General features: G+C 51.7%; 1 protein-coding gene and 19 non-coding genes across 22 annotated transcripts in view; all 20 read right to left on the bottom strand.

The window, feature by feature from the left end:
* Positions 1 to 3,715: 3,715 nt before the first annotated feature.
* Positions 3,716 to 3,787, bottom strand: TRNAH-GUG (transfer RNA histidin (anticodon GUG)). The gene has a single exon. It is a non-coding gene; the product is annotated as a tRNA-His (tRNA).
* A 3,748-nt stretch (positions 3,788 to 7,535) lies between these two features.
* Positions 7,536 to 7,607, bottom strand: TRNAH-GUG (transfer RNA histidin (anticodon GUG)). Its single transcript has one exon. It is a non-coding gene; the product is annotated as a tRNA-His (tRNA).
* Positions 7,608 to 7,730: 123 nt separating this feature from the next.
* On the bottom strand, positions 7,731 to 7,802 carry TRNAH-GUG (transfer RNA histidin (anticodon GUG)). Its single transcript has one exon. It is a non-coding gene; the product is annotated as a tRNA-His (tRNA).
* Positions 7,803 to 7,925: 123 nt separating this feature from the next.
* On the bottom strand, positions 7,926 to 7,997 carry TRNAH-GUG (transfer RNA histidin (anticodon GUG)). Its single transcript has one exon. It is a non-coding gene; the product is annotated as a tRNA-His (tRNA).
* Positions 7,998 to 8,120: 123 nt separating this feature from the next.
* TRNAH-GUG (transfer RNA histidin (anticodon GUG)) lies at positions 8,121 to 8,192 on the bottom strand. The gene has a single exon. It is a non-coding gene; the product is annotated as a tRNA-His (tRNA).
* A 123-nt stretch (positions 8,193 to 8,315) lies between these two features.
* On the bottom strand, positions 8,316 to 8,387 carry TRNAH-GUG (transfer RNA histidin (anticodon GUG)). The gene has a single exon. It is a non-coding gene; the product is annotated as a tRNA-His (tRNA).
* A 123-nt stretch (positions 8,388 to 8,510) lies between these two features.
* TRNAH-GUG (transfer RNA histidin (anticodon GUG)) lies at positions 8,511 to 8,582 on the bottom strand. The gene has a single exon. It is a non-coding gene; the product is annotated as a tRNA-His (tRNA).
* Positions 8,583 to 8,705: 123 nt separating this feature from the next.
* Positions 8,706 to 8,777, bottom strand: TRNAH-GUG (transfer RNA histidin (anticodon GUG)). The gene has a single exon. It is a non-coding gene; the product is annotated as a tRNA-His (tRNA).
* A 123-nt stretch (positions 8,778 to 8,900) lies between these two features.
* TRNAH-GUG (transfer RNA histidin (anticodon GUG)) lies at positions 8,901 to 8,972 on the bottom strand. Its single transcript has one exon. It is a non-coding gene; the product is annotated as a tRNA-His (tRNA).
* A 123-nt stretch (positions 8,973 to 9,095) lies between these two features.
* Positions 9,096 to 9,167, bottom strand: TRNAH-GUG (transfer RNA histidin (anticodon GUG)). Its single transcript has one exon. It is a non-coding gene; the product is annotated as a tRNA-His (tRNA).
* A 123-nt stretch (positions 9,168 to 9,290) lies between these two features.
* TRNAH-GUG (transfer RNA histidin (anticodon GUG)) lies at positions 9,291 to 9,362 on the bottom strand. The gene has a single exon. It is a non-coding gene; the product is annotated as a tRNA-His (tRNA).
* A 123-nt stretch (positions 9,363 to 9,485) lies between these two features.
* Positions 9,486 to 9,557, bottom strand: TRNAH-GUG (transfer RNA histidin (anticodon GUG)). The gene has a single exon. It is a non-coding gene; the product is annotated as a tRNA-His (tRNA).
* Positions 9,558 to 9,680: 123 nt separating this feature from the next.
* TRNAH-GUG (transfer RNA histidin (anticodon GUG)) lies at positions 9,681 to 9,752 on the bottom strand. The gene has a single exon. It is a non-coding gene; the product is annotated as a tRNA-His (tRNA).
* A 318-nt stretch (positions 9,753 to 10,070) lies between these two features.
* On the bottom strand, positions 10,071 to 10,142 carry TRNAH-GUG (transfer RNA histidin (anticodon GUG)). Its single transcript has one exon. It is a non-coding gene; the product is annotated as a tRNA-His (tRNA).
* A 123-nt stretch (positions 10,143 to 10,265) lies between these two features.
* On the bottom strand, positions 10,266 to 10,337 carry TRNAH-GUG (transfer RNA histidin (anticodon GUG)). Its single transcript has one exon. It is a non-coding gene; the product is annotated as a tRNA-His (tRNA).
* A 123-nt stretch (positions 10,338 to 10,460) lies between these two features.
* On the bottom strand, positions 10,461 to 10,532 carry TRNAH-GUG (transfer RNA histidin (anticodon GUG)). Its single transcript has one exon. It is a non-coding gene; the product is annotated as a tRNA-His (tRNA).
* Positions 10,533 to 11,045: 513 nt separating this feature from the next.
* On the bottom strand, positions 11,046 to 11,117 carry TRNAH-GUG (transfer RNA histidin (anticodon GUG)). The gene has a single exon. It is a non-coding gene; the product is annotated as a tRNA-His (tRNA).
* A 123-nt stretch (positions 11,118 to 11,240) lies between these two features.
* Positions 11,241 to 11,312, bottom strand: TRNAH-GUG (transfer RNA histidin (anticodon GUG)). The gene has a single exon. It is a non-coding gene; the product is annotated as a tRNA-His (tRNA).
* A 123-nt stretch (positions 11,313 to 11,435) lies between these two features.
* TRNAH-GUG (transfer RNA histidin (anticodon GUG)) lies at positions 11,436 to 11,507 on the bottom strand. The gene has a single exon. It is a non-coding gene; the product is annotated as a tRNA-His (tRNA).
* Positions 11,508 to 17,222: 5,715 nt separating this feature from the next.
* Positions 17,223 to 27,097, bottom strand: part of LOC144104128 (triokinase/FMN cyclase-like) — a 203,296-nt gene continuing 193,421 nt past the window's right edge. For all 3 annotated transcript variants that reach the window (XM_077636955.1, XM_077636956.1, XM_077636957.1), the window contains 4 exons: positions 21,395 to 21,544; positions 20,077 to 20,211; positions 18,757 to 19,001; positions 17,223 to 17,608 (listed from right to left, as the gene is read on the bottom strand). In XM_077636955.1, the coding sequence (XP_077493081.1) occupies positions 17,306 to 17,608; positions 18,757 to 19,001; positions 20,077 to 20,211; positions 21,395 to 21,544 (833 nt within the window). In that variant the 3' untranslated portion in view covers positions 17,223 to 17,305. The remainder of the gene's footprint in view (positions 17,609 to 18,756; positions 19,002 to 20,076; positions 20,212 to 21,394; positions 21,545 to 27,097) is intronic.

Genomic DNA, 27,097 nt, shown 5'->3' on the forward strand with positions numbered 1-27,097 from the left:
TACGGCGCGGTTCAGGTGTCCAACGATGTATGAGACAGATACTGCGCCATTTCTTCTCCCCAAAAACCAATTATTATTATTAAAGCAGATATACCTGCATGTACGCGTTTGCTACAAACTATATGGCACTGCTTGCGCAAGCCGCGCACAGCTGCTTTTTTGTTTCGTTGGGAAACAAGGAGAGTTGGTTTAATTTATTCTGTGGAAAGGGAAGGCGCAGTAACTGTCTCACTTCTCGGTGGACACCTCAGCCGCGCAGTGAGGGAAGGGACGAAGGTGAGAGTGAAAGAAGAGAGAGACAGGGTGCAGTAGTGGAGGGCTAAAAAAAACAGGGGCCGCAGTTTAGGGCTCTACCTCGCCGTGGTGGCTCAGTGGTTAGGACGCTCGGCTACTGAGCCGGAGTTCCCGGGTTCGAACCCGACCGCGGCGGCTGCGTTTTTATGGAGGCAAAACGCTAAGGCGCCCGTGTGCTGTGCGATGTCAGTGCACGTTAAGGATCCCCAGGTGGTCGAAATTATTACGGAGCCCTCCACTACGGCACCTCTTTCTTCCTTTCTTCTTTCACTCCCTCCTTTATCCCTTCCCTTACGGCGCGGTTCAGGTGCCCGCCGATATGTGAGACAGATACTGCGCCATTTCCTTTTCCCCAAAACTAATTGCTCAACCAATAGCCCCAATTGCTCAGTTGAGGGCTCCAGATAAAAGTACAGTATCTTGGGTTTCACTGCACTGAAATATCCAAAGAAGAATGTTACTATTTCCATTCTAATGTGTGTGCCACTTCTTTCTTTGTAAAGCAAGCGGTAGCGAAGGCGCTTTGGCATAGCGGTCTCGTCGAGGCCAACCAATGTACAAGTCGGTAGAATCATGACACCAGCAGGGACTGGTCGCATTGGTCACAGGTGTAGAGACCGCTGTACAGTAAATTTCACGTGCGCGAGGCCGAGCCCGCCCGCCTATTGCAACTTGGTTCTTCTGACGATCGCCCGGCCATGGCTCACATGAGAGAGTTACAGCATAGCGCGATCCGCTACCGCCACGGTGTAAGAATACCATTGCACCGTGGCTACCGCATAACGCCACTGCGCGTGCGCAGAACACCATGTAGGCGCCAGATGGCGCCACGGTCCCGTCAGCTGCGTGCGCGCCTGTCGCGTCGGGACGAATCAGCGCGTGCGTAGCGGTGCTACGCGGAAGAGGATCACGGTAACGGATCGCGCATCATGTTATGCTGTAACTCTCTATTTGTTGTAAACTTCTTGTCGATGGTTGTAATTCCGGCAGTGTGGAGCACAGCGGAGTATTGAAGCGCTTGTAACGGATTCTGAGGGCGACTCAAAAGAGAACAAGGTCAAAGAGGGCGCATAAAAAGTACGAGGCCAGTGCTTTATTTATTTGTCCCTGGCCTCTTCCGCGCCGTCTTCCCGATGCGTTACAGTTACGAACCAGCTAGCCCGAACCAAGATGCACCGATCCTTTCAGACTCATTATGTTCCACTCTCGAGAAAAATCTGAAATTTTTTGTATGTTTATTGGAACCCCCTATTTCACAAAAGTAAGAAGAAAGCCGAAAAAAAACTTTAAGCAGTGGACGGCGCACACTTTCACGCTCACGGAGTAGCAGTGTTATTCTTAAAACAAACAAACAAGCTAACATGTATGCCCAATTAATTTCTTCGTCACCCGAACCAGTTCCCGCAACTAAAACCCAGCAACAAGAAATAAACAAGGTCGTCGCGAAGTTCTACGCTGCACCCATATAGGAAGTGGTGCCGGGTGCTCTATTTTCTTCTCTTTAGTAAAATATTGTGCCGCGTGACACAGTCGGTAGCGACGCACGCCACAACTATAGTCGGATACAACTGAAGAACGAAGCGGCCTTTCTCCGACAAAGGACGCCCATTCCAGCCAACAGCGCCGGCTGTTTCTCATGAATCTGCTATCATGTGCTGTGCGATGTCAGTGCACGTTAAAGATCCCCAGGTGGTCGAAATTATTCCGGAGCCCTCCACTACGGCACCTATTTGTTCCTCTCTTCTTTCACTCCCTCCTTTACCCCTTCCCTTACGGCGCGGTTCAGGTGTCCAACGATATATGAGACAGATACTGCGCCATTTCCTTTCCACCAAAAAACCAATTATTATTATTATTATGCCAATGCAGGGAGCGGCTTACAGTGCAGGGAGAGGAATATCCCTGACCATGCAGCTAGGGTGAGGCTACCTACTTTCATCTGCCACTCCCTGCATTGCCACGCCAGCAGGCTCAATGAGAATCGGCTGACGCCATCGGCTGGAAGGGGTCCTTTGACAGGAAAAGCCACTTCATTATTGAGTTGTATCCAATAAGTTTGATACAGTTTAAGAACAAAGCAGCAGGTGCCCCACAAAGGAAGTCCTCCAGCCAATGGCGTCGACGGATTTTCATGATGCAGCGGTTAATCCGATTAAGCCTTGGTTATTTCCCATTTATCTGCCACACCCTGCAATTTCACACTAACCGGCCCAAGGGGATCGGTCAAGGGGAGGAATCGGTCGACGCCATTGGCTGTAGGTGCTCCTTCGAGGGACATTTGCCACTTCGTTCTTGAGTTGTATCCGAAAATATAAGCAAATAGCTGGCTCCTACACAGATGAACTGTTTCTGAACAAGCACAGAGGAGGCGGAGGATGGACAGCTGAATAGACCAGGGCACGGCCGGACTGAATGCAGCCGCATCAAATCAAAAACCAAGATGCCGTGACTAATAATAATAATTGGTTTTTTGGGCAAAGGAAATGGCGCAGTATCAGTCTCATATATCGTTGGACACCTGAACCGCGCCGTAAGGGAATGGATAAGGGAGGGAGTGAAAGAGGAAAGGAAGAAGGAGGTGCCGTAGTGGAGGGCTCCGGAATAATTTCGACCACCTGGGGATCTTTAACGTGCACTGACATCGCACAGCACACGGGCGCCTTAGCGTTTTTCCTCCATAAAAAGGCAGCCGCCGCGGTCGGACCAGGATTCGAACCTGGGTTATTGCGGCCACAACGCAAGGTACTAACCACTATACGATCACGGCTGCCCGGGAAGGACGGACTGTGAAGGGACAGAGCGAGTGCCAAGGCTTACAAACTGGTTCTGAAGAAGCCTTGAGGAGGAGGAGGATGGAGAGCAGAGCAGGGGTGTCCCGAGTCGGAGAAGAAAAAAATAATTGCCGTGACCAGGATTCGAACTTTTTTTTTTCTTTATTGCCTGGCTTTGACTCATAACATTTACACAAAAAACACTCAACAAAAAACACACAAAACGCTATGTACATACGACACTGTCGTGGTCAGCCATCATGAGTCTGGCTTCGTCATACTAAAATTCTCGAACTTGGGTTATTGCGGCCACAACGCAAGGTACTAACCACTATACGATCACGGCTGCCCGGGAAGGACGGACTGCAGGGGGGAAAGAGCCGGCGACAAGGAGGCCAAACTGGTTCTGATGAAGAAAGTGGCTCTCGAGGCTAGAGCCGCTCTGTATGCTTCGTGAATTTTAGAATGACGAAGCCAGACTCATGCTGGCTGACCACGACAGTGTCTTATGTACATAGTGTTTTGTGTGTTTTTTGTTGAATGTTTTTTTTTTGTGAAATGTTATGAGCCAAAGCCAGGCAATAAGGAAAAAAAGAAAGGAGGAGAAAGATGGAGAGCAGGGGTGTCCCGAGCGGGAAAAGAAAAAAAGTTGCCATGACCAGGATTCGAACCTGGGTTATTGCGGCCACAACGCAAGGTACTAACCACTATACGATCACGGCTGTCTTTATTTTTATTTATTGCCTGGCTTTGACCCATAACATTTACACAAAAAACACTCAACAAAAAACACACAAAACGCTATGTACATACGACACTGTCGTGGTCAGCCATCATGAGTCTGGCTTCGTCATTATAAAATTCACGAAGCATACAGAGCGGCTCTAGCCTCGAGAACCACTCGGGAGGCTCCGCAGCTGCTTTCTGGATGGCCAGAAAGCAGTCCATTCTTTCCCGAAAATAAATTCGGGCAGGTCGTGCGTGAAGAGAGATCGCGCAGAGCGACGGGCGCGACGGACTGACAGAGCCGCCGACTGGACTGTCTACAACCGCTTGGACGCAGCAGCGCGCCGCCACGCCAACAAGCTATACCGCCGGCAGTGAGCTTCACTATGCCAAAGGATGGAGGAAGATGTCAGCTCGCGGAGACTGTTTGACACCCTGCGGCGCATCACCGAACCACAGGCAAACCGTCAACCGCTGGCCGCCCTCGCAATCTCCAGCGGGCTCAGCTTTGTAGAATTGGCAGAGCGGTTTGCCGATCGGTTCGCGCCGCCCAGCCCCGCAAACGCCGCTAACATAGCTGCTCCTGAGAGCCCCAGAAGCGACGCCAGTCCCTCGCCCGTCGCCTCGGAAGGTCCATGTGATGCGCCGTTCACCGCGGCGGAATTGAACAATGCGCTGCAGCGCTGCCGCCGCCGCTCGGCGCCCGGACCGGACGGGGTGACATACCAAATGCTGCGAAACCTGGATGCGAAGCAACGACAGATCCTCCTGCAGCAGATCAACCTGGTGTGGGAACGCGGGGAGCTACCGGCGGATTGGCGAACCGCGGTCGTTTGTCCCATCCGAAAGGCAGGGCGCCCACCTACGGAGCTGAGCGGATACCGGCCAGTGGCATTAACATCGGCGGCAGGTAAGCTCATGGAGCATATGGCGTTGCAGCGTCTGAACGAGCGGGCTGCGGAGGCTGATTTGTTTGACGAGCGGCAGACGGGTTTCCGTGGGATGCGGTGCACGGCTGATTCTATATCGGACGTTGTTACAGCGCTGGAGCATGCCAGGGCAGCAGGCCAGGTTGCGCTGCTGCTGCTACTGGACGTCTCGGGCGCTTTTGACAACGTTCACCGCGCACCAATTCTCGCGGTGCTTGAGGGGGCCGGTGTGAGCGGGCGCCTTTTGCGATACGTTCATGGCTTCCTGAGCGGGCGCACCATGCGCGTACGAGTAGGGGGTAAGCTCTCCAAGCCTCGCCCGGTCGACGTGCCGCAGGGCTCTGTCCTATCACCATTTCTGTTTAATGTGGCCATGTCGGTGGTGCCGGCCTCCCTCCCCACGAGCGGGCGACACCATGTGTACATGTCCATATATGCAGACGACATAGCTCTGTGGTGCCGGGGACCACCGGGCGAGGCGTTCCGCGTGCGGGGGTGCCTTCAGGGAGCCCTGACCGCAATCGATGCCAGCTTGCGCGGCCTTGGTCTGACGCTGAGCGCGGACAAATCGGTGGCCATGGCCTGCGTTTCGCGCTCGCGCGCGCACCTTGCGCCACTGTCACTGGACGGGACTCCGATTCCTTGGCGTAAATCGGTGCGGTACCTTGGCCTGGACATCGACTGGCGCCTTTCCTTCCGCCCCGCGGCGACCAAGGCCTGTCTGCAGATGAAGAGGATCACCGCCGCCGTGCACAAGCTCACCGCTCGAGGCCAGGGCATCTCCCAGCAAGCCGCGCTGCGTCTATACAATGCCGCAGCTTTGGGGGCGGTGCTCTATGCGCTGCCGCTCGTCACGGTGCGCAAGCCGTGCTGGAAGAAGCTCGAGCTTCAGCATCGCAAGTCCCTGCGCGTGTGCCTAGGCCTGCCCAAAAACTCGCAGTGCGCCGCAACGTTGGCCGAGGCAGGAGCGTGGCCCCTTGAGCTCCAAGCAGCGCGCAGGGCACTGAATCACATCGACCGGCTTCACCGCGCACCGGACGGCGGCTCGCTGCTGCAGCGTATGCGCTCGCACCCGCGCTCACGAATGGGCGCGGCGCTGCTCGAGTATGAGCAATTGACCCAAGGCCCACCCCCCTACGGCTCCTGCGCGCCCTGGCCTGCTGCCTCGGAGGTACAGCGAGAGATCGTCGGCATCGCGGGAAAGCGGAGCACACCCCTCTGCGCTGTGCAGCAGCTGGCCAGAGCCGTCATACACGAGGAGCTCCAGGACCATCTCCTCGTGTACACCGATGGCTCAGTGGCCCGCGACAGCTGCTCCCTTGCTGCGGCGGCCACCATCCCCGCCCTGCGACTGCACAGCCAGCAACACGCAACCTTCCTGGGCTCCTCCACCACGGCGGAGTTGATGGGGATCCGGCTCGGGCTGGACCTGCTGCTCACCCTCGGCCCTCCGCCGCCCAGGAGTGCTCTGCTGTGCGACTCCCGCGCCGCCCTCAGCCGCCTGCAATCTAACGGCCGCGGTACCCCACTAGTGCGGGAAATTCGCTCGCGCATCGAGCGCCTCGCGCAGAGAGGTTGTGCCGTGCGTGCACAGTGGGTGCCCGGTCACTGCGGCATCGCCGGCAACGAAGAAGCTGACGACCTCGCGACCGCTGCACACCAACTACCTGCCAGCGATCTGCCCCTTGCGCTGGAGGACGTGCGTGCGGCCATTCACGACCATCTCCGAAAGCAGCACCCCGACCCACGCATCGCGGGAGGTGAGCGCATCGACAGTGTCACCGGCTGTCGCGCACTTACACGGTCGCAACGTGCAATGATCCTCCGCGCGCGCATTGGCTGCGTGTGGCCCGGGGAACGACGGGTGCGTCACGGAATCGCGACGAGTGATGTGTGTGACGGATGCGGTGCAGTGGAAACACTAGAACATCTGCTCCTTCGCTGCTCCGCGTTCGCCGATGCTCGTCGCGATATGCTCGCGGCCTATAGGGCGCAGGGCAGACTACCAGACTCCATCAAGACGCTATTGTGGCCGCAGGGCAGTGCGCGCACTCGTGAGCGAACTTTGGTGAGCCTCTGTGCATTCCTCGAACACACGGGCTTGACGTCCCGTCTGTTCTCCGTCAGGTAGTTACACGCAGTAACCGAACGCTCCGCGAGTTCTACCTTGAACGATTAATAACTGGACGCCCCACTCCAGTTGTAACCTACACAGTGCTGTGCGCGTGTGTGATTTAATTCCTCTTAAATGAACTAATCACGCGCACAACCTGGACACATTACTTATTGTGTAAATAGTTTGTACAGATTACTTCTCCCCCTGTCCTCTATTCCTGTCCCCTCACCTCTTTCATTTCATTTCTCCATTCTGCCTGCTGTCCTTTATTTCCGCTGCCCCAGCTCAGGTGCTTCAGTATCGATGGCAGATGCCGGGGCTAGCAAAAATCTTTTCCTTCCTTTTTACTATTATCTTTAATAAAACCACTACCACCAGGTCGTGCGTCTTTGTCACAATAATAGCCTGCAATTCTGGAGCGCCATATACTGTGGAGGCCCAAGAGCATTATGAGATCAAATGGTACCCCATCCTCATTGTCTGTGCTTAAATAACGAATTCCCTGCGCGTCAAGCGGTAGCTCTTCCGTCCCTCCCGGACAGCCGTGATCGAGTGGTTAGGGCGCTCGATCACGGCTGTCCGGAAGGGACGGATGACGCGGGGAAAGAGCCGGCGCCAAGGAGGCCAAACTGGTTCTGATGAAGAAAGGAGGAGAAAGATGGAGAGCAGGGGTGTCCCGACCGGGTAAAGAAAAAAAGTTGCCGTGACCAGGATTCGAACCTGGGTTATTGCGGCCACAACGCAAGGTACTAACCACTATACGATCACGGCTGTCCGGGAGGGACGGATGACGCGGGGAAAGAGCCGGCGCCAAGGAGGCCAAACTGGTTCTGATGAAGAAAGGAGGAGAAAGATGGAGAGCAGGGGTGTCCCGACCGGGTAAAGAAAAAAAGTTGCCGTGACCAGGATTCGAACCTGGGTTATTGCGGCCACAACGCAAGGTACTAACCACTATACGATCACGGCTGTCCGGGAGGGACGGATGACGCGGGGAAAGAGCCGGCGCCAAGGAGGCCAAACTGGTTCTGATGAAGAAAGGAGGAGAAAGATGGAGAGCAGGGGTGTCCCGACCGGGTAAAGAAAAAAAGTTGCCGTGACCAGGATTCGAACCTGGGTTATTGCGGCCACAACGCAAGGTACTAACCACTATACGATCACGGCTGTCCGGGAGGGACGGATGACGCGGGGAAAGAGCCGGCGCCAAGGAGGCCAAACTGGTTCTGATGAAGAAAGGAGGAGAAAGATGGAGAGCAGGGGTGTCCCGACCGGGTAAAGAAAAAAAGTTGCCGTGACCAGGATTCGAACCTGGGTTATTGCGGCCACAACGCAAGGTACTAACCACTATACGATCACGGCTGTCCGGGAGGGACGGATGACGCGGGGAAAGAGCCGGCGCCAAGGAGGCCAAACTGGTTCTGATGAAGAAAGGAGGAGAAAGATGGAGAGCAGGGGTGTCCCGACCGGGTAAAGAAAAAAAGTTGCCGTGACCAGGATTCGAACCTGGGTTATTGCGGCCACAACGCAAGGTACTAACCACTATACGATCACGGCTGTCCGGGAGGGACGGATGACGCGGGGAAAGAGCCGGCGCCAAGGAGGCCAAACTGGTTCTGATGAAGAAAGGAGGAGAAAGATGGAGAGCAGGGGTGTCCCGACCGGGTAAAGAAAAAAAGTTGCCGTGACCAGGATTCGAACCTGGGTTATTGCGGCCACAACGCAAGGTACTAACCACTATACGATCACGGCTGTCCGGGAGGGACGGATGACGCGGGGAAAGAGCCGGCGCCAAGGAGGCCAAACTGGTTCTGATGAAGAAAGGAGGAGAAAGATGGAGAGCAGGGGTGTCCCGACCGGGTAAAGAAAAAAAGTTGCCGTGACCAGGATTCGAACCTGGGTTATTGCGGCCACAACGCAAGGTACTAACCACTATACGATCACGGCTGTCCGGGAGGGACGGATGACGCGGGGAAAGAGCCGGCGCCAAGGAGGCCAAACTGGTTCTGATGAAGAAAGGAGGAGAAAGATGGAGAGCAGGGGTGTCCCGACCGGGTAAAGAAAAAAAGTTGCCGTGACCAGGATTCGAACCTGGGTTATTGCGGCCACAACGCAAGGTACTAACCACTATACGATCACGGCTGTCCGGGAGGGACGCATGACGCGGGGAAAGAGCCGGCGCCAAGGAGGCCAAACTGGTTCTGATGAAGAAAGGAGGAGAAAGATGGAGAGCAGGGGTGTCCCGACCGGGTAAAGAAAAAAAGTTGCCGTGACCAGGATTCGAACCTGGGTTATTGCGGCCACAACGCAAGGTACTAACCACTATACGATCACGGCTGTCCGGGAGGGACGGATGACGCGGGGAAAGAGCCGGCGCCAAGGAGGCCAAACTGGTTCTGATGAAGAAAGGAGGAGAAAGATGGAGAGCAGGGGTGTCCCGACCGGGTAAAGAAAAAAAGTTGCCGTGACCAGGATTCGAACCTGGGTTATTGCGGCCACAACGCAAGGTACTAACCACTATACGATCACGGCTGTCCGGGAGGGACGGATGACGCGGGGAAAGAGCCGGCGCCAAGGAGGCCAAACTGGTTCTGATGAAGAAAGGAGGAGAAAGATGGAGAGCAGGGGTGTCCCGACCGGGTAAAGAAAAAAAGTTGCCGTGACCAGGATTCGAACCTGGGTTATTGCGGCCACAACGCAAGGTACTAACCACTATACGATCACGGCTGTCCGGGAGGGACGGATGACGCGGGGAAAGAGCCGGCGCCAAGGAGGCCAAACTGGTTCTGATGAAGAAAGGAGGAGAAAGATGGAGAGCAGGGGTGTCCCGACCGGGTAAAGAAAAAAAGTTGCCGTGACCAGGATTCGAACCTGGGTTATTGCGGCCACAACGCAAGGTACTAACCACTATACGATCACGGCTGTCCGGGAGGGACGGATGACGCGGGGAAAGAGCCGGCGCCAAGGAGGCCAAACTGGTTCTGATGAAGAAAGGAGGAGAAAGATGGAGAGCAGGGGTGTCCCGACCGGGTAAAGAAAAAAAGTTGCCGTGACCAGGATTCGAACCTCGGTTATTGCGGCCACAACGCAAGGTACTAACCACTATACGATCACGGCTGTCCGGGAGGGACGCATGACGCGGGGAAAGAGCCGGCGCCAAGGAGGCCAAACTGGTTCTGATGAAGAAAGGAGGAGAAAGATGGAGAGCAGGGGTGTCCCGACCGGGTAAAGAAAAAAAGTTGCCGTGACCAGGATTCGAACCTGGGTTATTGCGGCCACAACGCAAGGTACTAACCACTATACGATCACGGCTGTCCGGGAGGGACGGATGACGCGGGGAAAGAGCCGGCGCCAAGGAGGCCAAACTGGTTCTGATGAAGAAAGGAGGAGAAAGATGGAGAGCAGGGGTGTCCCGAGCGGGTAAAGAAAAAAAGTTGCCGTGACCAGGATTCGAACCTGGGTTATTGCGGCCACAACGCAAGGTACTAACCACTATACGATCACGGCTGTCCGGGAGGGACGGATGACGCGGGGAAAGAGCCGGCGCCAAGGAGGCCAAACTGGTTCTGATGAAGAAAGGAGGAGAAAGATGGAGAGCAGGGGTGTCCCGAGCGGGTAAAGAAAAAAAGTTGCCGTGACCAGGATTCGAACCTGGGTTATTGCGGCCACAACGCAAGGTACTAACCACTATACGATCACGGCTGTCCGGGAGGGACGGATGACGCGGGGAAAGAGCCGGCGCCAAGGAGGCCAAACTGGTTCTGATGAAGAAAGGAGGAGAAAGATGGAGAGCAGGGGTGTCCCGACCGGGTAAAGAAAAAAAGTTGCCGTGACCAGGATTAGAACCTGGGTTATTGCGGCCACAACGCAAGGTACTAACCACTATACGATCACGGCTGTCCGGGAGGGACGGATGACGCGGGGAAAGAGCCGGCGCCAAGGAGACCAAACTCGTTCTGATGAAGAAAGGAGGAGAAAGATGGAGAGCAGGGGTGTCCCGAGCGGGTAAAGAAAAAAAGTTGCCGTGACCAGGATTCGAACCTGGGTTATTGCGGCCACAACGCGTAGTACTAACCACTATACGATCACGGCTGTCCGGGAGGGACGGATGACGCGGGGAAAGAGCCGGCGCCAAGGAGACCAAACTGGTTCTGATGAAGAGAGGAGGAGAAAGATGGAGAGCAGGGGTGTCCCGAGCGGGTAAAGAAAAAAAGTTGCCGTGACCAGGATTCGAACCTGGGTTATTGCGGCCACAACGCAAGGTACTAACCACTATACGATCACGGCTGTCCGGGAGGGACGGATGACGCGGGGAAAGAGCCGGCGCCAAGGAGACCAAACTGGTTCTGATGAAGAAAGGAGGAGAAAGATGGAGAGCAGGGGTGTCCCGAGCGGGTAAAGAAAAAAAGTTGCCGTGACCAGGATTCGAACCTGGGTTATTGCGGCCACAACGCAAGGTACTAACCACTATACGATCACGGCTGTCCGGGAGGGACGGATGACGCGGGGAAAGAGCCGGCGCCAAGGAGACCAAACTGGTTCTGATGAAGAAAGGAGGAGAAAGATGGAGAGCAGGGGTGTCCCGAGCGGGTAAAGAAAAAAAGTTGCCGTGACCAGGATTCGAACCTGGGTTATTGCGGCCACAACGCAAGGTACTAACCACTATACGATCACGGCTGCCCGGGAGGGACAGACAGCATAGGGAAAGAGCCGGCGCCAAGGAAGCCAAACTGGTTCTGACGAGGCACGGATGAGGAGGATGGAGAGCTGAAAGCAGGGGTGCGCAGAAATTTTCGCTCTTACGGTCGACTTAACCGCGATATAAGATATGGGAGATGTATGATCAACTGTGGCCCAAAACAAATTATCATAAATATAAGCTCTCGTGACAAGGGCTATAAATGTCGCGCCCTTCAAGTTAACCGCACCATAAGGGAAGAGATGTACGGTGCTATGAAGAACTATAGCCCAAAACAATATACTACTTGTACACAATGTTACAAATGCAAGCTCGCGTGAAGAGGCCTGTATGGCGCGCCTTTTACGGCTATAGAGTTATTTTGACTGTGCCGTCAACTTTGGATTCTGCCGACCGCGGTGTAAGGTCCGGACCAAGGTCGACGCCGAATTAGCGATAAAAGTGCATTTGGTGTTTTGTAACTCTGTGTAACAGAGCGCACAAAACTCTCATATAATCGGTGATTTCAGCATATTATAATACCGTTGAACAATCCCGTTCTGGAAATAAGTTTATTGGTATGATATTTGTCAATGTATTCGCTGTCATCAATGTGACAGATAACGCCTGAAAGAGGAGACACGCCCTTGATCGACTCGCTTGAAAAAGGCGTGGCTAACGACTTCTCGCGAATGTGTAGATAGGTAGCCGATAAGCACCGACATATATTGCCTCGATAACGTTAAACAGCGCTGGACAGCTTTGCATGTTTGCGCAGTTGTTAGACATCTCTGCCTAGCAAACAGTGATATTCATGGCAGGACAGCAAGATTACTCTTGAGCAGTGTTGTAAGCGTTACCGAGAAAAATACCGCACGTTACTTTTCCATTACCTCATGGCCACAAATTTTAATTAGTGCATCTTCACTGCAAGAACTCACAATAACTATTTCATAAAGCTCACATTTCACATAAAGCTTCTAGCCCAAACAAGATTATACGCGAAATCCTGATTTAACGAGAATATTCTTCACAAATGTGCAGGAGCTTAACAGTGGCCTAAAGTTGCCTTTAGAGTTGCATGTGATGGCTGCTAACTATGTGGCACGTGTCGAAGCCATTTTCTGACTGTGACATTAAACACAAAATGACATTTTATCATCAATTCTACCTTTACAAACCAAACATCACTGAGTTCTAAAAAAAATTACAGTAATTCTGAAAAATGTGATGTTCCAAAATGATCGGCATGCTTCACTCTTTAGAGAGTTGCGTGTGTGAGATGGTTTGGGAAGGGGATGTAGGTGAAGGCAAACGTGTGAACGCGTGTTCGTGCACGTTTCGTGCTTTATGGGTATTCTGTATTTATTTAGTTAGTTGGCTCGCCGTCAAGGGCAGGTGTTTTCTGGCATGGAACAAGGGTCGTCGAGAGTACCTGTACATTTTCTTTATTTTCAACATCACTTTAGGCGCTTTTTTTAAAAAAGGGGGCGCAGGTGAGAGAGAATTGGAATAAAAAGTAACTAGTAGCGTGACACCTCCCGTTACCGAAAAATGTTAACTTAAGTACATTACCCGCTACAATTCCGAAATGGTAACGAGCACGTTACTAAGTTACCGAAAAAAGTGATGCGTTATCGGTCATGCTGTTACTTGTAACGCGTTAGCGCCAACACTGCTCTTGAGTCACATCGGTGATCATCCTCTGTGAGTCTTTTGCTTTAATGGAAGGTCACGTATACAAGTCATCGAAGAAACTGCAGTACCAAATAGTTTACCGATTGTAACAAAGAAGAACGAATATTTTCGTCCACTATAATTTCTTGAGTTGAATAGAGCAATTTCAACATGAGTTAATCTCTTTGTACTCTGTATTCTTCCTTTTCAACTATTTATTTATTTATTCAAATACCCTAAAGGCTCTCTGGAAGAGGGTATTAAATAGGGGGGGGGGGGGCACACAAAACACAATAATGACAATTTCTGAGAAAATCGCAGCAACGTTAAAAAGCACCACAATATACCCAAATAACAATCCTCATCATCATCATCAGCCTGACTTCACCCACTGCAGGGCAAAGGCCTCTCCCATGTCTCTCCAATTAACCCTGCTCTTTGCAAACTGCGCCAACCCTATTCCTGCAAACTTCTTAATCTCATCCGCCCACCTAACTTTCTGCAGCCTCCTGCTACGCTTGCTTTCTCTTGGTATCCACTCCGTTACCCTTAAGGACCAGCGGATATCTTGCCTTCGCATTACATGCCCTGCCCAAGCCCATTTCTTCCTCTTGATTTCGACTAGGATGTCATTAACCCGTGTTTGTTCCCTCACCCACTCTGCCATCTTCCGGTCTCTTAACGCTACACCTGACAATAACAATGGCAAAATTAAAAAAAAAAGGAAGCCACGGATGACACGAGAACTGCCAAGGCGAATCACAGCGCGAAATATATTTTTTTAGGACGTTTGTAAAAGATAAAGATCTGACAGTTTTTAAGTGAGTATAAAAGAACCACAAATAAATTAGGTGCTGAGATCAAAAACTCTAGAATTCACTGTTATTCTGAAAAATTTTCGGGCATTTCCTTTGAACCTCAAAAAACCTGGCGTACGGTGAAAAATCTTCAAAAATCTGCCACTGATATCCCTACTCAAAGGTAGAGACTGTTCTGAGTGGGAAATCTATCTCCAATGTATTCAACGGGCACTTTTCAGCGTTTGGGGCTTTTGGTGCAACGATGTCCGGTAGAATGCTTTTGCGGGCAAGTTGCTTCGTGTCGAGGATAAGTTGAGATTGCGCTAGTGTAGACGAGGACACGAGGCAAAGAAACTAATACAACACCACGTGCACAGTCCCATGTTCCGGAGCACTGCCTGATACGCAAGATAGTCCCTCGAGAAGGGAAAAAAATGGCGGACGATTTAGCGCGGTTAGCGAACTAAGTGCGCAAGCATGCACTTCGGCTTTCACTTCGATTTCGGTTCGAGGCTTGGTTTACAAGGTCAAGCAGGCTTCAGACAACAATCGGCGAAATCGGCCTTAAGCCTCGCCTTAAGCGTACGACACGTTAGCGTTAATGGATTAATGCTGATATGTGAAGAACTGGTCATTCTGTACTTTACATTCATAGATCGCTGGGAGTCCTCATACCACAACCAGCGCAGTGGCGCGGCGGTTAAGCGATGCGCCACTGTACTGGCAAGTGGCTGTTTCTATCACAGCCACCGGCAGGGATTGTGCGAATCATGTTGATCTTCCCGAGCAACCTCTCGCGGCCAATCATTAATTTAACTGCTGCCTGCCTCCCATTGGCTGCAGCTTGCGTGACACTCCTCCGAACTTAGTCGAGCTTACCCGAGCTTCCTCGCATTGGCTGCAGCTTGCGCGGTGCTACTCTGAACTTAGTCTAGTTACTTTGTGGACAGTCCGCGCCACTCATGACACAAGTAATACTCACGCATTAAAAAGGTCAGCCCTAAATCTAGGAACCTAATGGTCTTGTCACACTGAATTTGTTTGGTAAAAACCAGCTTCTTAGAAAGGTGCTAAAACATTTAAAATTTGGTTTGCCACAAGGGTAAGCTGGACAGTCTCAGTTAAGCTTAAAATTACTAAAAAAAATCACATTTAAAAACCGTGACACCCCGTGTGTCTTGAAGTGAGCCCTGTAGCATCGAGTCAGGTTTCGCTACAATTATGTCACAAAAGAACTGGCGCTACACTAGAGCCAATAGAGGTACCTCGGTTTTGTGTATTCAGGTGCACCTTGAATAGTTTAAGGAAAAATTCCAGACTGATGACGCGCTTATTCTGGAAGAAAACTGTCCTGGTTCTTTCAATTAATTCGCGCAGTGCTCTAAAAAGTTCACGGAGCACAGAATAAAACAGTGCCCTAAAAATTTCACGGGGCACAGAATAAAACAGGTCCACAACGTCCACCGAAACAGCTGCATTAGCACTGCGAAACGGCTGCTCGTCGCTCCACCAGGCTCACCGAGCTCTGCACAAGAAAGTGATCCGTTGGCACCAGGAAACGTTTCAAATACTTCCGCAAGACGTCACACTGGAAAAAGTGGTTCAAAAATTTGGTCTCACTTTTGTGTTTCCAGCTCCTCGCAAGCTTTCCAGTGTGCGCCCAAATCTCTGGCTGCCAGCGGGAAACTGGCGCTTGCAAAACAAACCATCAGACAGTACTGTTCAACCACGTGCGCAGTGGGTGTCTGTTCCTTCGAATTGTCCTGCGGTCAAATGTATATTGGCCAAACTGGAGGTCCGCCTAAATGAACGTCTGAGGCTGCACCGGACAGCTTTGAGCCCGGGCCTTGCATGTCAAGGACTGCCACCATTGTTTCTATCGCTTTCGCGTCGCTAGTGCTATCGGTCCAGGGAAGGCAAGACGTGAGGGTGAAATCAGAATAAGCAGATGTGCATAAGCGATCCTTGAGCTTTAACACCGAAAAGTAGCGTCACTTTGTCACCGTAAATGTATTTCCATCACCTTGTTCTGTGTGTGCACTCGTGCAGAAAAAAAAATTTTCTCCATCAGTATAAACCAGCTGCAAGTCCACTGGTGCGGTGTGTGCGCCTCCCATATGTCTTGTCTTGCGTCCGCTTTCGCTGGTCCCCCCCCTGTGCATAGCTCAGTTGGAACTTTCGGCTTATGCGAACTGCCGCTTTGCTTCGGTCAAATTCGGGTGCACTAAATAGGCTTTCTTGGCTTCAAACTCTGCACCGCTAAAAAAGAACGCACATCACGTGACTGAAATTCAAGGCAACTGTGAGGCGGCGCTGTGACTCAGAGCCTTTAGAGGCGCGGGGAGGGTACTGCGTCTGGCAATTAAGTCCGCTGCTCGTGCTCTTTCGGATGCTCGCGAGGTCATCGGCTGTTTTAGCTCGCGGTTCGTATCATGAGTGATCCTCTCGAGTTCCAGCTGCCCGTGCGAATGTGTCACATGGGACGAAGTCCCGCCAGTAGCTGATGTCATGTACAGGGCTGATCAAAAGTTCCCAGGCTTTGGCCTCTGCTTTTAAGCATTGATATTGGGCGCTTATACTCTGTAAATCTACCAAGGTTGCCAGAGGTGAGAATGAGATTCTTCTGTTTATTCATTAATTTCCACAATACTGCAGACGCTCATTTGAGAACAGGTAGGGATGGCAGAAAAATACATTCACTCAATACAAGAGCGGCTACATAGTAAAACACAGGACAATAAAATTGCCTAATGTAGTACATATATCTAAAATAGCTCACAGAGTGCCTTGTCAAAGTCAACAGCCGATATCACTCGTAGATGCAGGGCGTTCCATTCGTCCATCGTTCAGGGAAAGAAAAGAAAATTTAAAAGTGTTAGTATGCGCGAAGTATGGTGCTAAAGTGTGATCACGATGACGACGAGTTACCGTATACATGATGACGACGATTATACAGTATACATGTATAATTGACCTTGGCGGGTGCCGATTCTGCCAGTCTGCATGGCTCAAAAGTAGACCCTGTGGCCTGGGAACTTTTGACCAACACTGTACATCTCTTCCTCACCGGGTTCCCCCGTGGGAATACCTCTTCGCCAAAGGATATGTGCCCAGCGCTTGCTTACCCGGTCAGAGGTCCTTATTAAACACCGTGCCCAGGAGGATTGTGGTAGATGTATACCGGGTTGAGGCAACCGAAATGACTGCAAACAGTCTGAAGGAAAGAAGATCCAATGCGAAGTGCGAAGAAAATACGTTTACTACACAGCGCAAAGATACCGGTAAGCACGTCCGAAACGGCGCACAGGACGACGACGCTGTCAGCGCGACGTTAGAGGCGTCGAGCTCTTGCTGCCGACGCCGGTGGTGCGGTTTTCGGCAAGAAGCACGCGGATGGCGCACGATATCCAGATCTCGACGGCGCGGGCTCCGGGATCCGGGTTCCTCAGTGCCTCCGGGTTCACGTAGGCGGCGCGGCCGGCCTTGGCTCGCATGGCGCGCGTGGCCGTCGTGGCAGCGGACACGGCCTCCAATGCCTCGGCGAGCAGGCTGGGCAGATTCTCGGGCCGGTAGTATGTCGCGCTCTTCTGCAGGACCGCCAGCACGGCGTCCAGAGGGTCAAGCTGCAATTTAAACATGACTTAAAGTCTGATTCAACTGAAGAACGAGGCCTGGACGGCCGTCTTTGGCGCTTACCCGTGGGTGGAACAAAGGGATAATAACCATTAGCACTCATCTGAGCTTATAGTTAAAGGTACCGAAGCTACACAGTTTTCTAAGTTTTCGTTGCCGGGGATCCTTCTGCTAAGGCAATTCATAAAGATGAAATTGAAGATTTAAAAATTGTAGCTGCTCATGTTCAGCAATTTCACACAAGAATTTTGAAGAATGAAAAATTTTAAGATCATAGCCATCATCGTCATCAGCCTGGCTACGCCTACTGCAGTGCAAAGGCCTCTCTCATGCCTCTCCAATTAGCCCTGTCCTTTGCAAGTTGCGCTCACCGTATTCCCGCAAACTTCTAAATGTCATCCGTCCACCTAACCTTCTGCCGCCCCCTGCTACGCTTGCCTTCTCAGAATCCACTCCGTTACCCTCAAGGACCAGCGGTTATCTTGCCTTCGCATTACAGGCCCTGCCCAAGCCCATTTCTTCCTCTTAATTTCGACTATAGATGTCATTAACCCGCGATTGTTCTCTCACCCACTCGGCCCGCTTCTGATTTCTTAACGTTACACCTACAATTTTTATTTCCATGGCTCGCTGTGTTCTCCTTAACTTAAGCTGAACCGTCCTTTCAGTTAGCCGCCACGTTTCTGCCCCGTAGGTGAGTACCGGAAGATACTTGCAAGATGATTGCAAGACACTTTTACGGTAATATTGGTAATGGTCCATTATTCCAATATGTAGCAAAATCTTTCTTTCAGAGTGTTTCCATCGGTCGCATTGAACTTAAGACTCCCTTTGAAAACCAATGTGGAACGCTTTTGACGATAGCGTAAACATTAGTAGAAAAAAAATCAAGACTGCTGTCGGGTGGTCTACAGATATGTTTATTGTTATAGTCAAATTTCACATTATATTATAAAAATGCGTTCATAAGCGGTTCCCCATAAAAACATGCGTTTCCCCAGAATTGCTGGTTATGTCAGCTACGCGGGTTAGGCGCCAGGCCTGACGCTGAAGACGAGTCACAGTACCACCACAAGGAGGCTAACTCAGAATCACTGCATCACCAGAACTTCCGAAACAAGAACACAGTACAGCGTACCATGGTACGGTCTCCGACGTGTGCCATGCCATACTTGAAGACCAACTCCATACCCAGCTCGAGCGCGATCACCCATGCCCTGAAGCCGCTCTTGAGCTGGAAGGCCCGCGAGGCGCCCAGCAGCAGAAGGCTATAGAGGGCGCCTGAAGTGCCGCCCATGCTACTGCTCACAGTGTGGGACAGTTGGCGGAACACCAGGCCCGGGTGGTCCAGAGGTGGCCGCGTGCGCAGGTATGCAAGTCCGGCTGCGCAAGCGAATGCAGCAGGCCGCATGGAAGGTCGTTGAGATTATACCAAAACTCGCAGTTCTACAACTTCCTGATACCTACGTTTCTGAACCCCCAGTGTCACCAACTGAAACACCTCAGTGCCAGAGATCCTGCAGGTTTCAGTAGTATCGTCATAATCAAGTATCCCACGACAACCGCCGCCAAGCAGATCACGTCCACTGAAGCGGCCTAGCTCTACCGTTGATTTCCAATCTGCCATGTCCTGTATCAGTCAAGTACCTCAATTCTCGCTGCCTGAACGGAATCCGACTTCTATAACCATATGAGAACATTAGTCATCCTTCCTCCACACAATGTCCATCCCAGATCCAGTTCCTTATCTCGGCTTCCGCAGACAAGAAAAAAAAAACATTAACTCGAATTCGTCCCGTAATCCAGGTAGTGTGCTAAAGGTCATCTTGGGCGAAAGGGGCTCAGCGCAGGTGGTCAGGAGGCGAATGCTGGACTCTTCGGTGACAAACACTACGGCAACGGGCACTACAATACCATGTACTAAAAAGTTAGACACATCAAAGTTTTCATTGCGTATTTTTGTTCTCTTTGGAATTGTGCGTGAGGCGTTAGCAACTAAGCACCACCACGTGGAATTTGCTGGCGTCCAGTTAATAATATACAATAAAATTTATTTTCAAATTGCAGCTTATAGTTTGTGTTTCAGCAGCCACAATGGTGTTCACGACGGTGACAGTGAGGTTGTGTCACCTGAGGCGTACAAAAACGGCAATAGCAGCTTTCTCGATTTCATTACGGTTTCTGGGGCAGGCTAGGTTTCGGAAAATATGACTTAACCTGAATGCTATCCTTCCGCCATGTATTGCAGCTTTCGGACGCCTCACGTGACCTCAATTCAACTTGTGACGTTACAGCAGCCACTTGGCTGCTGAATCCAAAACCGAAACTACATCGGAGAAGAAATTTAAATAATTTACAGAGCGCAGGTGAATTTCAAGTGGTTATCCATGTTAACATAACTAAAGTATACAGCGAATCACCGTGAGACATAGCTATCGTGAGAATGACAAAATCTCACCGCGTGCTCCGGCGGCCAGTGTAGCCCCGCAATCACCGTCCCCGGATTCGCTGTCCAGCTTGTCCAGCTCCTTCTCGTGTGCGAGAAGCGTCTCGAACGCCGCCTGCAGGCATGCCCGGAAGACCTCGCGCTCCGCTGCAAATCGATACCACACCACATGTGTAGCGGATTCCGGCGTCGGCACCATATCGCATCTGGAAGAGCATCGACATCACCCGCCGTCGACTTTGATGTCTCATAAGCATGCATGATGAGAACAATGATGCCTTGATGCTCAGCAAGACAATGCGATTGGGATTCGGACCCGCGGCAGCGCGAGAATATAAGCTTCGCTGCCCCATGCGCGATAGCAATATATGCTATGAGACCAAGGCACTTGTGCGACCCAGGTTGCTCTCCCCAGCAACCTCTCGCGGCAAATCATTAACTGACACTTGCACACGGTGCGCAGCTTGCTCACAGTTCGGCCGGCAGGTTGCGATGACGTCACAAGGTTACGTGCTCTAGGTAGCTCACCTGCCTCCTAGATTGCTTCTCTAGATATGTTTCATTGATTATTCGCTCATGGTCAATAAGCCCACGCCGGATTGTCTGCGCCATGAGCTCCTTAACGCTGTCGCGTTAAAAGGTAGCCTAACAAAATGGCACTCGTGGTACTAAAGGGGCTCTGAAACGCCTTCCGAGGAGAGCACATTAACTCACTTAATCACTGCACTGTGTTGCCATGAAAACCAGAGCCAAATAATACTCTTCTACATGCAGCAGACGACCCACAATCACGCGTTAAAGTTGGCGAGCCCTTCCCGGCGACTTTTTCATGCTCGCGCCCTCCTCCGTCCCCCGCATCTCCGTAGACAAGGTGAGAGGCGGCCATTGGTTAGATTCTTTCAGGCGTCAGGCAGCTACCGTGGCCGCGGCCAATAAGCCGCTTATCTTCGGCGGGTCGGGAAACTCCGCTCCCCAGAAGGGGGTGGGGGTGAGGGGTTCGGCGAAGGAGTGCCTACCTTCCAGCGTGCAAAAAGTGACGAGAGGAGAGGGAAATGCGCGAAAACGCTGAAATTCAAATTTTAACTACAGATAACTCAGCTTCTCTAAAGCGCGTTTAAAAATTCTTGCTGGACACTATTCGTGAAGCGGCGTGCTTCAATATCCCAGGCATGCCGCAACTGTATTAGAGCCCCCTTCACAGCCCCTTTACGGTAATCTAGCTGTAGTACAAGTTACAGCCTGCAAAGTCTTTCTGTCTTACGTCCTAATAAGCAGAGACCTAAGAGGTAAGAGGACAGTAGATGGGGGCAAGTGTCAATGGCTTTCTCACCGGCGTTGAGGACGCACACCTCCCCTTCGGTCGAGTGCAGCTTCTCCTCGTGGTGGTGTTTGGAGGCCACGGGTTCGACTTCGGCAGGCGTGGTACGTGGTAGCGACGCGCAGTATGGTTTCGTCCAGGCAGGGGCCATCGTGGGTGCGTCTACGCATGCGCGTTGACCATGAAATTAACAGACTGATTAGAGTGGGAGAGGCAACCGCCCACCCCTAAGCGCGTCCTTAACCATACCAACAGGCATTATGGTAACGCCTCCTGATAGCCTGCCGCCGTTACTCTGCGTGCCAAATACATAGCGTGTTTATCTGGCGATAATGACCTCTTTAGTTAACATGATTTGAAACGGTAGCATGATATGGCCCCTAATACCATGAAACAGAGGCAACATTCCTGCTACAGTTGAACCTAGTTATAAAGAAATGGTTTGTAACGTAATAATGGGTATATCGAAGGAATAACGATTCCCAATGAATGATCGGTCAGCACGGGCTATAACGAAGATACGGCTATAACGAAGTAATCGCCGGGCCCCTTCAACCTCGTTGTAACGAGGTAACTACTTTTTTAGAAGGTAGGGGTGCTTAGAAGTCGAAAAATATTTAATTTGAACAGACTTCAGTGCTTGTTGACGAAATAAGTAGTTAGTCTTCAGCCCCTTTTTTGTGCGAGCATACTTGGAAAATACTATAATGGACACTCATAAAGTTAGCACAACCTCCTCCCGGTGCTGTACCCCTTGCGTGTGACGCCATAGTGAGGATTTGGTCTTTGCGTGTCATAAATGATAAGTCGACGGTACGTTTGAACATCATCCTAAAGTTCCCTCTTGGTCCGCGCCATTTCGGCAACCAAGTGAACATTTAATGCTTAGACGGGAAACCAGTTAAGTACAGTCGATCAGAGCACTAAATTGTTTATTTTTATTTACTGATTAATGTCCTAATACCAGAAACATTACAAAGTGAGGTGAGTTGGATACCGAGCAGTTGAAATGCAAAGCAAAAAAAAAATGAAAACTTGAGGGGACACTTAATCTCCACCCTAACACTTCGACGAAATAGGGTCCCTACAGCAGTATGGAGCCCTCTTTACCCACAACTTCGCAGACACGGACACCGTTCTTTCTCCCACCGTCACATGACGCTTAGCGTGCCCTTAATACTACAATGGTGTGACATTCCGTGTGTGCTACGAGGATCCACGTTCGACGGCGCGGCGTAGACGGAGACCCGTGACAGCGGCATCATCAATTACCCAGCCATGCTCTTTGAGTGACGACCAGAACAACCGGACCCGCCGCCGCCCCGGGGAAACAGGCTTTATCCTCCCCAATTTCCGGGCACATTCCAGGACAAGGGAGCTGTCAGCGGGCCAGAGCGCGCCGTACCACAGCCGACGCTATGCGCTACCGCGAAGACAACATTCTTTCCCTCCCCCCCCTTTGTCGTGGGCTATTGCCGGGAAGGCACCCACAGCTTCCCAGAAGGGCCGTGACGGACACGTGTCAGACAGACAGGCAGTACTCGCCAAGAATGTGGAAAGACAGGCGCTAGTGAATTAGCTCCGAAGAGAGAGCCTGTGTATACTCTCACTTGAGAGAGAGTGGTGGCGTTTTTTGTTGTTTATTTAGTTTGTATTGTTAACAGACTCTGGGGTCGAGGCTAAGCCCAACCCAAGGGGTGGTCCCCATCTCGCATGTTATTTTGGATTGGAGAATTGATGCTTTGGGCGGGCCACTGGAAATGACCGCCCTTAGTCCTTTGTTAATCAAGTGCTTAAAAGCGCATGTAAACGGATGCAGTTCAGTCTGAGCTGGGGCTCCATGCTTAGCATGTAATGTGATGCTACTTAGGCACTAACCTGCCCGGTCGATGAGTAAAGTAGTGCAAAGTTTGTTCTTTTGTAAATTCAGTTCTGCTTTTTCCAGTTTAACTCTCTGTATATGTATGTTGTAAAATTATTCTCTGCTGTCATCATCTACAAGCTCGCCTCCTGTTCATCTTCCAAGCCGAACGACACTAGAGGAAGGGTTTGTGAACCATCCTCGAAGAAACGGACGACTACTGAAATTCTACTGCATACACGCTCAGGACGACATCGTTCGCCAAGAGGGCCTTCAGCGCCGAAGCCCGACGGCGTGCAGCTTCTGCCAGCAACCGCTCGAGCCCAACTCCGGAGCCACTCCATCGCCCCCATGAAGTCGTCGGCACGTAAGCTCGGACGCCCCAGCCTCTGATGTATAATCTTAATCATGTGTAATTATTGAATATACCTGTTTGTTTAAACTGAGCCATACGGTGTCTCTTTGCCTCTCCGTCCCGTGTGGACCTGCGCATTATGGGGGTCATCACACTGGTGTCAGAAGTGGGGTCTCAAAAGCAAATGTCCTCTGAATGCTGCGACATTCATGACTTCAAAATTGTAATCAAAAGGGAATCACGGGACTGATTGTGGGACTTTTACCCCCATTTTAGAGGCTTGAGGCACCGGAGGGCTTGAAAAAAAAAATGTCTTTATCTGAGGGAGCTCCCACTCCACAGCCGTCGCTCGGAGCAAGCATGCTGGCATTAGGAAGCGTCATTCCGACGTTTACAGGAGATAAGACAGGGGTTCCAATCTGCGATTTCTTTTCCATGCTAGAAGAGATTGGGAAAATGGGGGGATGGTCCGATGCTCAAATGCTGGGAATGGCGAGGTGTAAGATGGCAGGAGCTGCTCATGATTTTGCATGGCGAGACGAAAAAGTAAAATCCACAAAATCATTTGCGGAATTTAAGAAGCTCGCGTTTGAGCATTTCGACACTGAACCACGTCACGTGCGGGTACAGAGGTTCCGTGACGCCGGACAGATGGTAGGGGAGGACGTGCGAACATTTGCGTCGCGGCTTCAGCGCCTAGCGCACGATACGTTAAGCAGGGAGGAGAAAGGAGACCAGCTTAAGAAGAAATACGCGGAAGATATACTTAAAGAGGAAATGACCGCTTTGTTCGTGGCTGGTCTGCAAGACCCCGTGCGCCGGTTCGTGCTCTCGCGCAAGCCGAGCAATTTCGACCAAGCCGTGGAGGCCGCATTGGATGAGGAACAAAATGAGGCGTTAACGACAGCCGCAGCGAGAGTACGCGTCATAGAGAGAGCGGTGCTCAACCCTGAGGTTGCTCTCTTGACAGAGCGGTTAGATCGCTTAGAACAGCTGCTATCTCAGCAGGTAGAACGCCAGGTTGAAGCGCGCGCTCAACAGCGCCCATTCGCTGGAAACCGGAGACCGCCACAAAGCTACAGGCGCGGTATGCGAGATTTTGAAGAAATCGTATGCTTCGCTTGCCAGGGTCGCGGACACATCGCCAGGTTCTGCCAAAACGTGCGCCGTGGGGAGCCACAAAGAGAAGCAGGCGAGACACGCCCTAAGCAAGCCTACAGCGGGGCTCCAGATACCGAGACAAAAAACTAGTTAGTCCTCCCTAGCCTGAGGAGCGTGGGGAGGGAGCAGTGGATGATGAGGTGGTGGTAGTTTGTGTGGCCGACGAGGCATGCCCTGTTGTGCGTTGCAAGTTAAATGGTTGTTGCATGGAATTGTTGATAGATACGGGGTCAAAGGTGACATTGCTTAAGGAGAGCAGTTTTAACACGCTTCGAAGGAAGGGGGACCGCGAGGTGTTGGAAGCGTCTGGTGGTATGGCAACCAAATTTGTAGGCATAACGGGGGATCCTCTTGGCATAAGTGGACTCTACCGGTTACACTTCTCTCTCGGAGGAATTGCATTGGAGCACCCCTGCTACGTATGCCCGGACACGGTGTCTCTGCCAAACGGAGTGTCAGGTATATTAGGGCAGGATTTTTTGAGAAAAGGGAAGGTAGTAGTCTCATTCTCTGAGGAAGAGGTTAATGCGGGCGGCTCAAAAGTTCCGTTTTTGAACAGGAGAGGGGCTGAGATTCGCATTACCGATATTGACACCCGTCAAACAGTGGGATCATTGGAGAAGGTATATTCGCGGGTTGCCGTCCGGCTGGTCGAGGAGGCGGTCGTCCTTCCTTGGTCGGAGCACATTTTGTACGCGTTTGTGCCTTCAGATGTAGAGAGCGGCGCCGTGGGAGTGCTTGAGCCGGTCGACTCTCTCAGCAATGGCCTGAAGGCAGCCGCGTGCCTCGTGACAGTTAATGACGCCCACAGAGTGCCCCTATGGGTGGTTAACTGTAGCCAGCAGCCACTGAGCCTTCCCAAGAACAAAACATTGGCTTTCTTCACCTCTGCGATAGAGCAACGTGAGCCCACCGATACGGTACTCGCAACTGTAGAGCATGCTAGTCCTTCGGCTGCTCCAAAGGTGTCGTTCGATCTTTCTCACGTAAAATCCAGGGAGAGGGAGGCTCTGGCTGGTTTGCTGAACGACTACTCGGAGGTATTCGCCGCGTCCAACCTGGATTTGGGCTGCTGTGGCGTTATAAAGCACAGGATAGAAACCGGCACTTCATCGCCCGTTTACCAGCGTGCGTACAGGATTCCTTACTCCCAACGTGAGGAGATGGAGCGGCAGGTGCAGGACCTGATTGATCGCGGCATTGTCGAACACTCAAAGTCACCCTGGGGAGCACCAGCACTATTGGTGGAAAAGCCAGATGGCTCGTATCGATTGGTAGTGGACTACCGCAAACTAAATGCCGTAACTCGCATCGATCCATACCCCATCCCCAATATACAGGAGACGCTTTCTCAGCTGGGCTCTGCCAGGTACTTCACGGTAGTGGACATGGCGGCGGGATTCTGGCAGATAGCAATGGATCCGGCAGATGCCGAGAAAACGGCATTCAACACGCCCTCAGGGCACTATGAATGGAAAAGAATGCCGATGGGTCTGGCCAACAGCCCTGCTGTCTGGCAGAGAACCGCTGATGTTATCCTGGCAGGTCTTCTGGGGAGGCTGTGCTTCGTGTATATGGATGACATTATCATATACAGTGACAGTTTTGATAACCATTTGCGCGATATTGAGCAGGTTTTGGTGCGACTAAGAGCAGCGGGTCTCAAGCTGAAGCCCTCTAAGTGCCAATTCCTCAAAAACGAGGTGAAATACCTCGGGCACGTTGTTTCAGCTGACGGCGTGCGACCGGACCCTGAGAAACTAAGGTGTGTCTCGGATTTTCCATCCCCGACTAGCGTCCGCCAGGTCCGGCAGTTTCTCGGCCTGATCGGTTACTACCGAAGGCACATAGAGGAGTTCGCCAAGCTCGCTAAGCCGCTCACCGCCTTAACAGCCAAAAATGTCGCCTTTCGCTGGGACGAAAACGCGGAGAATGCTTTTGGGGCCCTGAAAAGGAAGCTAATGAGTGCACCGCTGTTGCGCCACCCGGATTTTAGTTTGCCCTTCGTTATGGCCACAGATGCGTCAAAGTTCGCAGTTGGTGCCGTGCTATCTCAGGTTATCGAGGGCAAAGAACATCCCGTTGCTTTTGCTAGCCGACAGCTGAGCCCCACAGAACAAAAGTACGGAGCTACGGAAAGGGAGTGCCTCGCCGTTGTCTGGGCAGTAAAGCACTTCAGATGCTACCTTTACGGCCGCAAATTCAAGCTAGTCACAGACTGCCATCCTCTGAAATGGGTAATGAGTGCCAGGGACCCTAGCTCGCGACTCGCTAGATGGAATCTACACCTGCAGGAATACTGCTTTGAAGTTGAGCACAAGTCAGGAAAGACACATCT

Source organism: Amblyomma americanum, chromosome 9, assembly GCF_052857255.1.
Source record: "Amblyomma americanum isolate KBUSLIRL-KWMA chromosome 9, ASM5285725v1, whole genome shotgun sequence".
NCBI classification, from domain to species: Eukaryota; Metazoa; Arthropoda; class Arachnida; order Ixodida; family Ixodidae; genus Amblyomma; species Amblyomma americanum.